Source organism: Talpa europaea (assembly GCF_964194135.1).
Source record: "Talpa europaea genome assembly, chromosome: 3".
Taxonomy (NCBI): domain Eukaryota; kingdom Metazoa; phylum Chordata; class Mammalia; order Eulipotyphla; family Talpidae; genus Talpa; species Talpa europaea.
Window position 1 is genome coordinate 29,396,550 of NC_140069.1, and position 16,194 is coordinate 29,412,743.

At 40.1% G+C, this 16,194-nt stretch overlaps 1 protein-coding gene across 1 annotated transcript in view; it reads left to right on the forward strand.

The window, feature by feature from the left end:
• The window catches only part of NIPAL2 (NIPA like domain containing 2), a gene marked incomplete at both ends in the record, with an annotated part of 92,620 nt that overhangs the window by 21,575 nt on the left and 54,851 nt on the right, over nt 1–16,194 (forward strand). The window contains one exon of the mRNA XM_084229540.1: nt 16,098–16,166. Coding sequence (XP_084085666.1) covers nt 16,098–16,166 — 69 coding nt within the window. The remainder of the gene's footprint in view (nt 1–16,097; nt 16,167–16,194) is intronic.

Consider the following 16,194-nt stretch of genomic DNA (forward strand, 5'->3'; position numbering starts at 1 on the left):
ATCAACTCATGATTGGATAAATAAAATATGGTATAGCCATACAATAGAATATTACAATACATAACCATAGGTTGCACAACTCTGTCAGTATACAAAAAACTGTTCACTTTAAAAGAATATTATAAGTTTGTGAATTCTTTATCAGTTAAGAATTTTTTTAAGTAGTGATGAACAAAGTAATAGATAAATATGGATAAATAAAGCACATGTTAACTGTATAAAGCAATAACAATGAATAATTTGGGGATATAAAAAAAAGTGGAACTAATACACTTATCAACAACTTGTAAGATAGGAGAGAACCACTGTAGATAAAGCAATTGAAAGTTTTTATATTGTTCAGGAATATGGGAATATTGGCTAACATTAGAATTTATGTCAAAAGTACATGATAAGAGCCTCCCTGGTGGCCGAGGGGTTAAGTCTCAATGCTATCACCCCTGCGGCCTGAGTTTGATCCCCAAACAGGGAGCTTACCCACATAGTGCAGCAGACCTCTCCTGTCTCACCTGCTGCTCCCCTCAGCAGTGTATTTCAGTTAAATCTGCCTTCCCTGCTCCCTATTCTCTCTGGTGAACCCTCTCACCCCCACACCTCTGGCCTTCACCATAGTTCTATGCAAAAATAAATCTTTGAAAAAATACATGATAGGGCCACCCTGGTGGCACAGGGGTTAAAGACAGCTCTATCAAGTTATCCCTCAATTCCTGGCTGGCCAGGGAGCAATCCACATGGCGCAGCAGACCTCTCCTGCCTCACCTACTGCTCCCCACTCTCTCTGGTGAATCCTCTCACCCCCCTGCACCTCTGGTTTACACCCCAGTTCTTGTATGCATAAAATAAATCTTTTAAAAAATACATGATAAATTTAATAGTGGAGAAACTAAATCTCTCATATATTGCTGTTGGGAATGTAAAATGGTACAGTCACTCTGGAAAATAGTTTGGCAGTTCTTTTCAAAACTAAAAATGGATTTACCACATATGACCCAGAAATTTTAGTTTTAGTCATTTATTCCAGAGAAATGAAGACTTCTTATTATGCAGAATTTGTACATAAATGTTCACAGCAGCTTTATTCATAACAGCCCCAAACTGGAAACTACTAAAATATTCAGTGAGTAAATGATTAAACAAACTGTGGTACATCCAAACCACGGACTACTTCTCAGCACTTAGAAGGAATGGACTATTGATCCAACAGTCTGCATGAACCTCAAGGAAATTATAATGGTGCCAATTTCAAAGTGTTACATACTACACGTTTCCATTTATATAACATTTGTGAACTAACATAAGTACCTAAGTCTAGGTTTTCCCCACTATCTAAAAATGGAATGTCCCTACTGGGTCTGATTTGGTAGGTTATTTTTTGAGTCTGAGAATGCTCAAAAATTTTCCCATTTAAATTAATAACAATAATGTTCTCAGATTTAAAAAAAAAAATGTACCGGAGCAACATGGCGGCGAGGAGACGCTGCGAGTAAGATCTCCCATTAAAAAAAGTTAATAGGGAGGAAAAGCGGCAGGTCCCAGTGAGAACTGTGACACGGAAGATAAACGGACAACTCCAGCAAACTGCCCGAAGAAGAAAGTTGCCATAAAAGAGGACGAGAAGGGAGGGAAGCGCAGAACCCTGCTCCCCTCCCCCGCCCACAGAGGCGGCAGTCTCCGTCCGGCAGAGAGGAGGGAAACAACAAACCAAAACGGCCAACAAGAACAAACAACGCAGCAAGCGGGACTGTGAGTGGAAAGGAACTATTGCAGCCACCACACCCCGTGAACGGGAGCTGAGGCGAATCCTGCAGGATTCGCCGCGGCGGTGAGCGAACAGCTCCGGGCGCCATTAGAGAAGAACAAAGACCCCGGGAGAGGCACACACAGCCCGGGCTGCCGGTAAGCTTGCGCGGAAAAGGGCCCGCTCCGCGCTTGAAAAGCAAGTGCAGACCGGGATAGCGGCTGCCCAGGTCCCCGTGCCTGCGACCTAGGCTTGGGAGACGACCTAGGCTTGCGGGGAGACGCGCGGAGGTCCTCACTGAGGTGAAGGTCCCTCCCTGAGTAAGCAGGAACCAGGCGCCCAGGCACGGGAGCTGTGCAAAAGGCGCCATTCCCGCGCCACTGAACTGGGCTACAGCCCGCGTCCTGTAACTGAGGGCTTTGGAACTGAGACCCGGGGCACGAAATTAGGGGCGTGGGTTCCCCACGACGGTGGGGCACAAGGCAGACACAGCACCACAAAGCCGTTGAGGTGTACCCTACCATCCCCGCTCTGCTCCCTGTCCCACGGGGTGGAAAATCAGCTCCCCAAGGGCTCTAGGAGAGATCTCTGGCACCACCTAGCGACTTGAAGCCAGCACAGGCTCCTGAAGGAGCTAGTGGCCAGCTGGAGAGTTAGCCCACACCCGGCCCCTTCCGAACAAGTAGTCTGAGCCCGCAGGGAGAGCGAGCACCCACAGCCAGGGCAGACCAGGCACGCAGAAGAGTGTGCCTGACACCGGACGCGCAGGGAGTGTGTCCCACATCACCATTTTAGAACAGGGACATTTCTTCAGTAAAGACTACCTGCAGAAGGCTTCCTCAGGAGCCAGAGGTGAGCGGGGGAAGTTCACCCACGCCAGACCCCCTCTGGCCTGCAGTCCAAGCCCAGAGGGGGAGCAGGAACCTACCGCCGGGGCAGACCAGGCGCACAGGGGAGTGTGTCCCCACATCGACATTTTAGGACAGGGACCTTTCTCCAGTAAAGACTGCTTGAAACTGACAGATGACTCCTGGAGGAACCAGAGGGGAGCAGAGAAGCTCACCCAAGATGCCGGCCAGTCCCAACAACACAGTGTCCCAACGCATACGGCAAATTAGAAAACAGACAGTAGGGAGGAGAAGAACCACACGCAACCTAGCAACTCTCCAGAGAAAAAGCACACCACAAAAAGAAAACCAGCCCCCAGATTGCAACGACAGTAACTTGGAAGAACTTCTGAGCCTTCCAGAAAGAGAATTTAAAATTGCCGTGATTAAAAAACTGACAGAAGTCATAAAGGAAAACAATGATAAGGGAAAAATAATCAACGATCAGAAGAATGAAATTGAGTCCCTAAAGAAGGAAGTAAAAGAAATGCAGGAGATCAAAGAATTAGTGGAAGAACTAAAGAATTCTGGGAAAAGCAATGAAAGCAGAATTGATGAAATGGAAGAACGAATAAGTGCTCTTGAAGACACAGAAATAAAAAGAACCAAAACAGAAAAGGAAAGAGAAGTACGAAGGAAAAAGAATGAAGAAAGACTTCGGGAACTATCTGACTCCATGAGGAAAGGAAATATAAGAGTTATAGGAATACCAGAAGGAGAGGAGAGAGAAGTAGGAACAGAGAAAATATTCAAAGAGATAATTGAATATTAGACACATAATAGTAAAGCTCCCTAGAATCCAGGACAAGGAAAAAATAATGAAGCTGGCAAGAGGGAAGAAAAAGATAACATTCAAAGGAAAGCCAATCAGGCTGACATCAGACTTCTCCAAAGAAACACTACGGGCAAGGAGAGAGTGGAGGGACATAGTCAACAGACTCCAAGAAAACAGATGCCAACCAAGAATACTCTATCCCACAAAGCTCTCCTTCCTCTTTGAAGAAAGAATATGGACCTTCCCAGACAAACAGAAACTCCGGAATTTCATTGCAACTAAACCCCCACTCCAAAAAATACTACAAGGAGTCCTAAAGCCAGAACCTCAGAGGGACGAATAACAATGAAAGAAGGCCAAAAAAAAAAGTTATTAAAAGAATAAATAAATAAAATCAAAGGAAAGACAAACACAATGGCAAATACAGATGTTAACATATCAATATTAACTCTAAATGTAAATGGACTAAACTCTTCAATAAAAAGACACAGAGTTGCAGCCTGGATTAAGAAACAAAACCCAACCTTTTGCTGTCTCCAGGGAACACATTTAGCTACAAAAGATAAAAATAGGCTCAAGTTAAAGGATGGAAAACAATCCTACAAGCAAATGGACCAAAAAAGAAAGCAGGAACAGCTATACTTATATCAGATAAAACAGATTTCAAACTCAAAAAGATAAAAAGAGCCCCAATGGTCACTACATTATGATCAAGGGGACAATGCTTCAAGAAGAAATAACACTCATTAACATATACTCACCAAACGAAGGAGCACCAAAATATATCAGACAACTGTTGTCCTCTCTGAAAACAGACATCAGAGAAAACACATACGTAGTGGGAGACTTCAACACACCACTATCAACAATGGATAGATCAACAAGACAAAAAATAAGTAAAGAAACCAAAGCTCTAAATAAGGACCTAGAGCAATTGGGCTTAACAGACATCTATAGAACACTGAACCCAAAAAAAACGGAGTACACATTTTTCTCAAGCGCACACGGATCATTCTCCAGGATCGATCACATACTGGGGCACAAGACAAACATCAACAGATACACCAAGATTGAAATCATATCAACCATCTTTTCTGACCATGAAGGCATCAAACTAGAAATAAACCATAAAAAGAAGGCAAGGAACTTTCCTACCTCATGGAGATTAAAAACCACACTACTGGAAGACCACTGGACTAATGAGGAGATCAAAGAAGAAATTAAAAAATTTTTTGAATTGAACGACAAGGAAGACACCAATATCCTAAATGTATGGGATGCAGCAAAAGCAGTAATAAGAGGAAAATATATAGCAATAGAAGCTCACATCAAGAAACAAGAAAGAACTCAAAGAAACAACCTAATCTCGAAGCTCAAAGATCTAGAAAAAGAACAACAAAAAAACCCCAAAACTAGTAGAAGAAAAGAAATAATAAAAACCAAAGCAGAAATAAATGAAATTGAAACTAAAAAAACAATCCAAAAGATCAATAAAACCAAGAGCTGGTTCTTTGAAAAAAATCAATAAAATAGACAAACCCCTAGCCAGGCTCACAATGGAAAAAAGGGAGAAAGCACAAATAAACAGGATCATCAATGAAAGAGGAGAAATCACAACGGACACAGCAGAAATCAAAAGAATAATCAGTAACTACTATGAACAGTTATATGGAAACAAGTTTAACAATCTAGAGGAGATGGACAAATTCCTACAACTCTACAATCACCCAAAGCTAGATAAAGAAGAAATAGAACACCTAAACAGACCAGTTACAATTAGCGAAATTGAAATGGTAATAAAAAACCTCCCCAAAAACAAAAGCCCAGGACCTGATGGATTTACAAATGAATTCTACCAAACATTCGAGACGAATTAGTGCCTATCCTTCACAAACTCTTCCAAAAAATTGAGAAGGAAGGGAAAATACCAAACACGTTCTATGAAGCCAACATTACACTAATACCAAAACCGAACAAGGACAACACAAAAAAGGAAAACTACAGGCCAATCTCCCTAATGAACACTGATGCAAAAATCCTCAATAAAATTTTAGCCATCAGAATCCAACAATGTATCCATAAGATAATTCACCACGACCAAGTAGGATTCATTCCAGGGACACAAGGATGGTTTAACATCCGAAAATCAATCAACGTTATCCAACACATCAACAAAAAGAAATATAAAAACCATATGATAATATCAATAGATGCTGAGAAAGCTTTCGACAAAGTGCAACACCCATTCATGATAAAAGCCCTTGAAATTCTTGGGATACAAGGAACATACCTCAACATCATAAAGGCCATCTATGACAAGCCAACAGCCAGTATCATTCTCAATGGCGAAAAGCTGAAAGCAATTCCATTAAGATCTGGAACAAGACAAGGATGTCCACTCTCACCACTGCTTTTCAATATAATACTGGAAGTCCTAGCCAGGGCAATAAGACAAGAGAAAGACATCCAAGGAATCCAAATAGGAAAAGAAGAAGTCAAACTATCACTATTTGCAGACGATATGATATTATACATAGAGAACCCCAAAAACTCCACAGAAAAGCTAATTCAACTCATCAATCAGTTCAGTAAAGTGGCAGGATACAAAATCAACACGCAAAAGTCAGTAGCCTTCCTATACACAAACAATAAATCTGAAGAAGAAATCAAAAAAAAACATCCCTTTTGTTATTGAAACAAAAAAAATCAAATATTTGGGAATAAATCTAACAAAAGAGGTAAAGGACCTATACAAAGAAAACTATAAAACACTGTTAAAAGAAATAGAAGAAGACACAAAGAAATGGAGAGACATCCCCTGCTCATGGATTGGAAGAATAAACATTATTAAAATGGCCATCCTTCCAAAAGCAATATACAGATTCAATGCTATTCCAATCAAAATTTCAATGTCATTCTTCAAAGAAATAGAACAATTATTGATGAAATTCATATGGAATCACAAAAAACCCCGAATAGCCAAAGCTCTCCTGAAAAAAAAAGAAGGGAATGGAGGCATCACACTCCCAGACTTCAAACTATACTACAAAGCCATAATCATCAAAACTGCAGGGTATTGGAACAAGAACAGACATACAGACCAATGGAATCGAATAGAAAATCCAGAAATAAACCCACAGATTTATGGTCAACTAATCTTTGACAAAGGAGCAAAGACTATGCATTGGAGCAAAGAAAGTTTGTTCAATAAATGGTGCTGGGAAAACTGGGTCGCTACATGCAAAAGAATGAAGCTTGACCACTACCTCACACCATACACAAAAATCAACTCAAAATGGATTAAAGAACTAGACATAAGACCTGAAACCATAAAATATATAGAAGGAAATATAGGCGAAACACTACGTGATTTGCACATCAAAGACATCTTTACAGACACATCACCCAAAGCAGTGATAGTGAAGGCAAAGATAAACAGCTGGGACTACATCAAATTAAAGAGCTTCTGCACAGCAAAAGAGACAATAACAAAAACAAAGAGAAACCCCACCAACTGGGAGAACATTTTTGCACCCAACACTAATGATAAAGGACTGATCACAAAAATCTGCAAAGAGCTGATGAGACTCAACAACAACAAAGAAAAGAATGCAGTCAAAAAATGGGCAGAAGAGCTAAAAAGAAACTTCTCTGAAGAGGAAATGCAAATGGCCAACAGGCATATGAAAAAATGTTCAACATCACTTGCCATCAGGGAAATGCAAATCAAAACTACCATGAGATACCATCTTACACCAGTGAGAATGGCACATATTAAAAAAACTAGCAACAACAAATGCTGGCGAGGGTGTGGAGAAAAAGGAACTCTTCTGCACTGTTGGTAGGAGTGCAAACTGGTCCAACCACTATGGAGAGCTGTGTGGAGATTTCTTGACCTACTAAACATAGAGCTTCCATATGATCCAGCAATTCCACTCCTAGGTATTTACCCAAAGGACACAGAAACATCAATTCCAAAGAGCACCTGCACGCCTATGTTTATTGCAGCACTGTTTACAATAGCTAAGGTTTGGAAACAACCCAAATGCCCCAAAGTAGATGACTGGATCAAGAAGATGTGGTACATATACGCCATGGAATATTACTCAGCATTCAAAAAAGATAAACACATGCAATTTGCAGCGCCAACATGGATGGCGCTGGAAGGGATCATGCTCAGCGAAATAAGCCAGAAAGAAAAAGAAAAATACTGGATGGTCTCACCATAGCAGGAATCTAGAAAACTTAAATAAGGGACCAGGAAAAATAATAACTATAAGAAAGAAAATATCAAAATCAACAAAAAACTATGAACCAGAGACACTCTATGGGGGTGTGGGCAGGGAAAGGAGGGCTTGTGGTCAAAATAAGGGGGTTGTAATTGTATGGGGAATATAAAAAATAAAATTTAAATAAAATGTGAAAAAAAAAAATGTACCAAATCAGACCACATATGTTCTCTACTATTGGCTAGCAGAAAACATATGTAGAAATGGGGAACAGATTAATAGTTGCTAGGAGTTAATGATGGGGAAGGTGAGAGGAGGGCTATATTATAAAGGCATAACACAGGGGAATCTTATGATGACATTACAGAAGTGTCTTAATTGTGGTGGTTGTTACACACGTATATACACATATACATGAGGTGTGTGTATGACTAATGAAATCTGAATAGGATTTTTACCATAGCCAAGTTCTTCATTCTAATATTTTATTATAGATTCTTAAGTTGCTAACAATGAGGCAAGGACCAGAGAAAGAGTATGTTTCTTTGTGACCTACTATAAGTCTATAATTATTTCAAAATAAAAAGATTTTGAAATGGTAAAATAACAGAAATAATATGTATAACTTCTTACCCAGTTGAGTAAGAAAAAAAAAGAGAATTCAGTAAATCCAACTAGATGCAGTCAAGGAGAAATTAAGATGCAAAGAAAAAGCAAAATAGCTATAAACCCCAAAGACAATATACAAATAAATGAAAATATATTGAAATCACAATAGACATAAATGGACTAACCTTCCCATTTGACAGTGAGTCCTAATTATTTTTTAATCTGTTATTTTCTTGGTATAAGAGATCAGGCTGAAATATAATGACGTAGTATTGTTGAAAGTAATATGATGAGGAAAACATTTTCATCACTTCAGAAAGAAGTGCCCCAACTTTTAGCTGTTATCCCTAACCCTAGCCCTAAGCAAACACTAATCTATTTTTTGTCTCTATAGATTTGCCTATTCTGGACTTTTCATATAAATGGAAATATGTGCTCTTTTGTGGCTAGATTCTTTGATTAACATAAACTTTTTAAGATTATAGCTTATATCAGCACTTCATTCCTTTCTACAGATGAATAATATTCCATTGTATAAATAGGCTACATTTTGTTATTCATTCTCTAATTTTTGGACATTTGAGTGGTTTTCACTCTTCTATAATACATAATACTGCTAATAACACTGTGTACAAATTCTCATGTAGATATGTTTTAATTTCTCTTGGATTCATACATAGGAGTGACATTGCGGAATCAAATGGAAACTCTATGCTTTGCTTTTTGAGGAATTGCCAGACTATTTCCCAAATTGATTACACCATTTGTATCCCCATCAGCAAAGTATAAGTGTCCTGATTTATCTCTGTGTTTCCTATCATTTGTTATTTTCTGACCTTTTGATTATAGCCATTTTACTTTGTGTGAAGTGGTATATCACAATGGTTTTAATTTGCGTACCCTGGTAACTAACAATGTTGAACATCTTTTCACGTGCATTTTAGTCATTTGTCTTCTTTCTTTGGTCAGCTCCTTTTTCCATTTCCTTTTCTTCTTTTTTCTTTTTTTTTTTTTTTTTTTTTTGGGACCCTCGCCGGCGGCCGGGGAACGAACCGGCGCTGCAGAGGCTGAGGCTGCGGGCAGCCATGCAGCCCAGTGCTCAACCGCTGCGCCACCAGGGAGGCCCACCTTTTTCCATTTTCAATTGAGTTTTTGTCTTTTTATTACTGGGTTATAAGAGTTCTGTATATGTTCTAGATATAAACTGCTTATCAGGTAGTATGGTTTCCAAATATTTTCTCCCATTTTATGGGTTGCATTTTCATTTTCTTTTTTTTTTTTTTTATAAATTTTATTGTTATATTCCCCATATAATTGCAGCCCCCCCATTCTGACCCCAATCCCTCCCCTCCCGCCCCCGCCCCCCTAAAAGTGTCTCTGGTTCATAGTTTTTTGTTGATTTTGATTTTCACTTTCTTATATTCATTTTCCTGGTCCCTTATTTAAGTTTTCTAGATTCCTGCTATGAGTGAGACCATCCGGTATTTTTCTTTTTCTTTTTGGCTTATTTCGCTGAGCATGATCCCTTCCAGCGCCATCCATGTTGCTGCAAATTGCATGTGTTTATCTTTTTTGAATGCTGAGTAATATTCCATGGTGTATATGTACCACATCTTCTTGATCCAGTCATCTATTTTTGGGCATTTGGGTTGTTTCCAAAGCTTAGCTATTGTAAACAGTGCTGCTATAAACATAGGGGTGCAGGTGTTCTTTGGAATTGATGTTTCTGTGTCCTTTGGGTAAATACCTAGGAGTGGAATTGCTGGATCATATGGAAGCTCTATGTTTAGTAGGTCCAGAAATCTCCACACAGCTCTCCACAGTGGTTGGACCAGTTTGCACTCCCACCAACAGTGCAGAAGAGTTCCTTTTTCTCCACACCCTCGCCAACATTTGTTGTTGCTAGTTTTTTTAATATGTGCCATTCTCACTGGTGTAAGATGGTATCTCATGGTAGTTTTGATTTGCATTTCCCTGATTACAAGTGATGTTGAACATTTTTTCATATGCCTGTTGGCCATTTGCATTTCCTCTTCAGAGAAGTTTCTTTTTAGCTCTTCTGCCCATTTTTTGACTGGATTATTTTCTTTGTTGTTGCTGAGTCTCATCAGCTCTTTGCAGATTTTTGTGATCAGTCCTTTATCATTAGTGTTGGGTGCAAAAATGTTCTCCCAGTCGGTGGGGTTTCTCTTTGTTTTTGTTATTGTCTCTTTTGCTGTGCAGAAGCGCTTTAATTTGATGTAGTCCCAGCTGTTTATCTTTGCCTTCACTATCACTGCTTTGGGTGATGTGTCTGTAAAGATGTCTTTGATGTGCAAATCACGTAGTGTTTCGCCTATATTTCCTTCTATATATTTTATGGTTTCAGGTCTTATGTCTAGTTCTTTAATCCATTTTGAGTTGATTTTTGTGTATGGTGTGAGGTAGTGGTCAAGCTTCATTCTTTTGCATGTAGCGACCCAGTTTTCCCAGCACCATTTATTGAACAAACTTTCTTTGCTCCAATGCATAGTCTTTGCTCCTTTGTCAAAGATTAGTTGACCATAAATCTGTGGGTTTATTTCTGGATTTTCTCTTCGATTCCATTGGTCTGTATGTCTGTTCTTGTTCCAATACCCTGCAGTTTTGATGATTATGGCTTTGTAGTATAGTTTGAAGTCTGGGAGTGTGATGCCTCCATTCCCTTCTTTTTTTTTCAGGAGAGCTTTGGCTATTCGGGGTTTTTTGTGATTCCATATGAATTTCATCAATAATTGTTCTATTTCTTTGAAGAATGACATTGAAATTTTGATTGGAATAGCATTGAATCTGTATATTGCTTTTGGAAGGATGGCCATTTTAATAATGTTTATTCTTCCATTCCATGAGCAGGGGATGTCTCTCCATTTCTTTGTGTCTTCTTCTATTTCTTTTAACAGTGTTTTATAGTTTTCTTTGTATAGGTCCTTTACCTCTTTTGTTAGATTTATTCCCAAATATTTGATTTTTTTTGTTTCAATAACAAAAGGGATGTTTTTTTTGATTTCTTCTTCAGATTTATTGTTTGTGTATAGGAAGGCTACTGACTTTTGCGTGTTGATTTTGTATCCTGCCACTTTACTGAACTGATTGATGAGTTGAATTAGCTTTTCTGTGGAGTTTTTGGGGTTCTCTATGTATAATATCATATCGTCTGCAAATAGTGATAGTTTGACTTCTTCTTTTCCTATTTGGATTCCTTGGATGTCTTTCTCTTGTCTTATTGCCCTGGCTAGGACTTCCAGTATTATATTGAAAAGCAGTGGTGAGAGTGGACATCCTTGTCTTGTTCCAGATCTTAATGGAATTGCTTTCAGCTTTTCGCCATTGAGAATGATACTGGCTGTTGGCTTGTCATAGATGGCCTTTATGATGTTGAGGTATGTTCCTTGTATCCCAAGAATTTCAAGGGCTTTTATCATGAATGGGTGTTGCACTTTGTCGAAAGCTTTCTCAGCATCTATTGATATTATCATATGGTTTTTATATTTCTTTTTGTTGATGTGTTGGATAACGTTGATTGATTTTCGGATGTTAAACCATCCTTGTGTCCCTGGAATGAATCCTACTTGGTCGTGGTGAATTATCTTATGGATACATTGTTGGATTCTGATAGCTAAAATTTTATTGAGGATTTTTGCATCAGTGTTCATTAAGGAGATTGGCCTGTAGTTTTCCTTTTTTGTGTTGTCCTTGTTCGGTTTTGGTACTGTGTTGTTGGGACTGGCCGGCATCTTGGGTGGGCTTCTCTGCTCCCCTCTGGTTCCTCCAGGAGTCATCTGTCAGTTTCAAGCAGTCTTTACTGGAGAAAGGTCCCTGTTCTAAAATGCCGATGTGGGGACACACTCCCCTGTGGGCCTGGTCTGCCCCGGCGGTGGGTTCCTGCTCCCCCTCTGGGCTTGGACTGCAGGCCAGAGGGGGTCTGGCGTGGGCGAACTTACCCCGCTCACCTCTGGCTCCTGAGGAAGCCTTCTGCAGGTAGTCTTTACTGAAGAAATGTCCCTGTTCTAAAATGGTGATGTGGGACACACTCCCTGCGCGTCTGGTCTCAGGCACACTCTTCTGCGCGCCTGGTCTGCCCTGGCTGTGGGTGCTCGCTCTCCCTGTGGGCTCAGACTACTTGTTCGGAAGGGGCCCGGTGTGGGCTAACTCCCCAGCTGGCCACTAGCTCCTTCAGGAGCCTCTGCTGGCTTCAAGTCGCTAGGTGGCGCCAGAGATCTCTCCTAGAGCCCTTGGGGAGCTGATTTTCCACCCCGTGGGACAGGGAGCAGAGCGGGGATGGTAGGGTACACCTCAACGGCTTTGTGGTGCTGTGTCTGCCTTGTGTCCCACCGTCGTGGGGAACCCACGCCCCTAATTTTGTGCCCCGGGTCTCAGTTCCAAAGCCCTCAGTTCCAGGACGCGGGCTGTAGCCCAGATCAGTGGCGCGGGAATGGCGCCTTTTGAATCCCGCTTCCCTGCCTGGGCGCCTGGTTCCTGCTCACTCAGGGAGGGCCTCCGCGGTCTCCCTGCAAGCCTAGGTCGCAGGCGCGGGGACCTGGGCAGCTGCGATCCGATCCAATCCGGATCAGCGCGCTGCTTTCCGGGCAAGCTTACCGGGCGGCCGGGGCTGTGTGCTGGTGCTGGTCTCCTCCTGGGGGCGGGGCTCTCTTTAATGGCGCCTGGAGCTCACCTCCGCGTCGGATCCTGCAGGGTTCTCCACAGCTCCCGTTCACGGGGTGTGGTGGCTGCAATAGTTCCTTTCCACTCACAGTCCCACTTGCTGCGTCCGTTTTTCTTGTTGGCCGTTTTGGTTTGTTGTTTCCCTCCTCTCTGCCGGTGGGAGAGTGCCGACTTTGTGGGCGGGGGAGGGGAGCAGGGTTCTGCGCTTCCCTCCCTTCTAGTCCTCTTTTATGGCAACTTTCTTCTTCGGGCAGTTTGCTGGAGTCGTCCGTTTATCTTCCGTGTCCCAGTTCTCACTGGGACCTGCCGCTTTTCCTCCCTATTAACTTTTTTTAATGGGAGATCTTACTCGCAGCATCTCCTCGCCGCCATGTTGCTCCGCCCCTCTGCATTTTCATTTTCTTAATAGTCTCCTGGGAAACAGAAAAATGTTGAGTATGGATGGAGTGCAGGTATTTTTTATTTTATTGCTTATGATTTTGGTGTCTTTTCTGTAAGACTCCGTAGTCAAGTAAAAGGTCATAAAGATTTACCCCTTTCTGTTCCACAGATAATTTTATAGTTTTGGCTCTTTCATTTATGGCTCTACTGATTTTGAGTTAATTTTTCTACATGGGGTTAGGTTGGCTATTGAACAAGCAGAGCACAGGGGTCCCAATTTCTCCATGGCCTCACCAATACTTGTTTGTTTTTTTTTTAATTGTAAAGTGGTAGCTCATTGTGGTTTTGATTTGCATTTCCTTAATTAATAGTATTTTTGAGCATTTTTTCATGTGCTTATTGACCATTTGTTTATCTTTGGAGAGATGCCCATTTTTAAATTGGATGGTGGTGGTGGTGATGGTGGTTATTGTGGAGCTGTTCTTTGTGTAGTGTGTTGTAGAGTTCTTTACATGGTCTGGATATCAATCCTTTTTCAGATTTGCAATGTCCCCCCCACCCCCATTGTGTAGGTTGCCTTTTTACTCTTTTCATACTGTTTTTTAACACACAAAAGGTTTTCATCTTGATGAAATTTCAACTGTTTACTTCTTTTGTTGCCTATATTTTTGGTGTCATATTCAAGAAATTATTGACAAATCCTGCCACCAATTTCTAAAGCCTCAGTCTGGTGCCATTTAAACTATCCAGTGAATGATTTAAAGAATTTTAAAATAAGTTATTTCTATTCAACAATTTACTTTTATAATTATGGAAGAATTTCATAATTATCCATTCAGTCCCAAACTTCTTCTGAATCTTTATTTTCCTGATTACTGCCAAATGCATTCAATTGTAAACTGAAAGCATGGAAATAGCACATTGTATTATGATACAATTATTCCCCATGAGGAATAATGATCAAAATTATTGCCAAGTGCCTTTATTAGGAAAAGAAAATTCTTAACTGATTAAAGACTATGGATATTATATATCAACTATAAAGTGAGTTTTCAACTTTTCTGCTTCATTTTTTTTTAAATACCAAATTTCACTTCAGCACATTTAATAAAGTTCTAAAACTTCAAAGACATTTTACATTCTGAAAAGGGTTCTTTGTGGTCATAATGTTCATTTGAAATTCAAATAACTCCTTGGAATTTGAAGCTAGCTAGAAGTTATGTACTGCAAGGGGAAAGAGGAATCCCTTATATCATTGCTAATTTATCTGACCAGACGATATTACAATGTTCTTTGTACCTAGATGAGAGCAGGAGATGTATCTTTTGAAGTCATCAAAATTTATATGCTATCAATGATAGACATCTTGGGCAATGTGCAAGAACTAAATTTTTAACCTCTGGAGTTCTTGTTTTAAGCCATTTATACATCATTAAACCCCTAATTTTGTATTGTAGATGATATAGAAGACATAGAGGAAACCTAAGACATAGTTCTCTTCCCTCCGAGAATTTGCTTGCCCTTTATTCAGCTAAATGGTGCACATGACACTATAAAAGAATAAATAGGAGAAAAAAAAAAGAATAAATAGGAGATGTTTACCATGTAGAGTCTGAGAAACTAAAGGTGGGTTAAGGTGTTGTGAGAAGGTCTCACAGAGGTGGATCACAGCATGCGAGGGGGGGTGAGGTGTGAGTGGAATGGACCGAGGGAAGTTGCTGCTCAGTCTTAGTGAGTAGAAAGAATGATGAGCAAAAGTGTGACATCTGACTGGAGAATGTCATGTGCCAGGTACCTGAGGTAGAGGAGGGAGCATATTAAGTGTGCCATGGATAGTTAGATGGTCAGGGTAAAGACAGATTATGGGGAGCGGGTATCATTTTATGTATGATGTAGTTAATTATAGAAAAATAAATGGATACTTGACAAGGCAAGTGGTGAGAAAATTTAGTTCATCTCCAATCGAGATTATAGAACTTTAGAGGAAAGAGAACTTCTGAAAGCATTATATATAAACAGCATTCCCTGTTTACTGAGACCAGGGATGTAAAATGACTTGTTCAATGCTGACCATTAGAAAATAGCAAATTTGAATCTCAGATTTATTTAACTCCAAGGCCAATGATCTTTCCTTTGATCTCGGTCCTCTAGCAAATATTAAGAAAAAAGAAAGAACAAAAACTTATATAATCCATACTTGAGGGCTTCCCTGGTGGCCTAGGGAAGTCTCAAGCTATCAGCTATTAAGTCTCAGCGCTATCAACTCTGTGGCCTGAGTTCTATTGTCAGCCAAGGAGCTATCCCACATGGTGCTGCAGACCTCTCCTGCCTCATCTGCTGTTCCCCTTAGCAGTGTATTTCAGTGAATCTGTCTCTGGTGAATCCTTTCACCCCCTGCACCTCTGGCCTACACCCCAGTTCTTCTATGCAAAAAAAAAAAATACTTGAGGTAGTAAGCACTCTAATTAGTAGAATTACTGAGGAAAATGGCCAGAAATGATAAATAAGAAGCATTTTAGTTGGACAATTGGAACCTATGACTATTTTCTTTCAGCAAATGAAGCTAATATCTAGAGAACTAAATAAAAGGACAGTCCCAGTCTAAAAAAGAAAATTGACTAAAGTTAAAAACTAATCCTAATAAAACCGTTCTCATATTCTAAACTGACACTAGAAAATAGGTGCTAAGTAAATGTCTGTTGAATGAATAAACGAATATGTTCACTTAAATTTGTGTTTTGTTTTTCAGAACAAATATTATTTAAAGTACCATTTAAAGAAAACATTTTCTTTTACAGGTTCACCTTTTTGGAGTTTTGCTAGCCATTTTAGGAAACTTAGTAATCAGCATTTCCCTTAATATTCAGGTAAGATAAAGTTAATTTTTCTAATTCT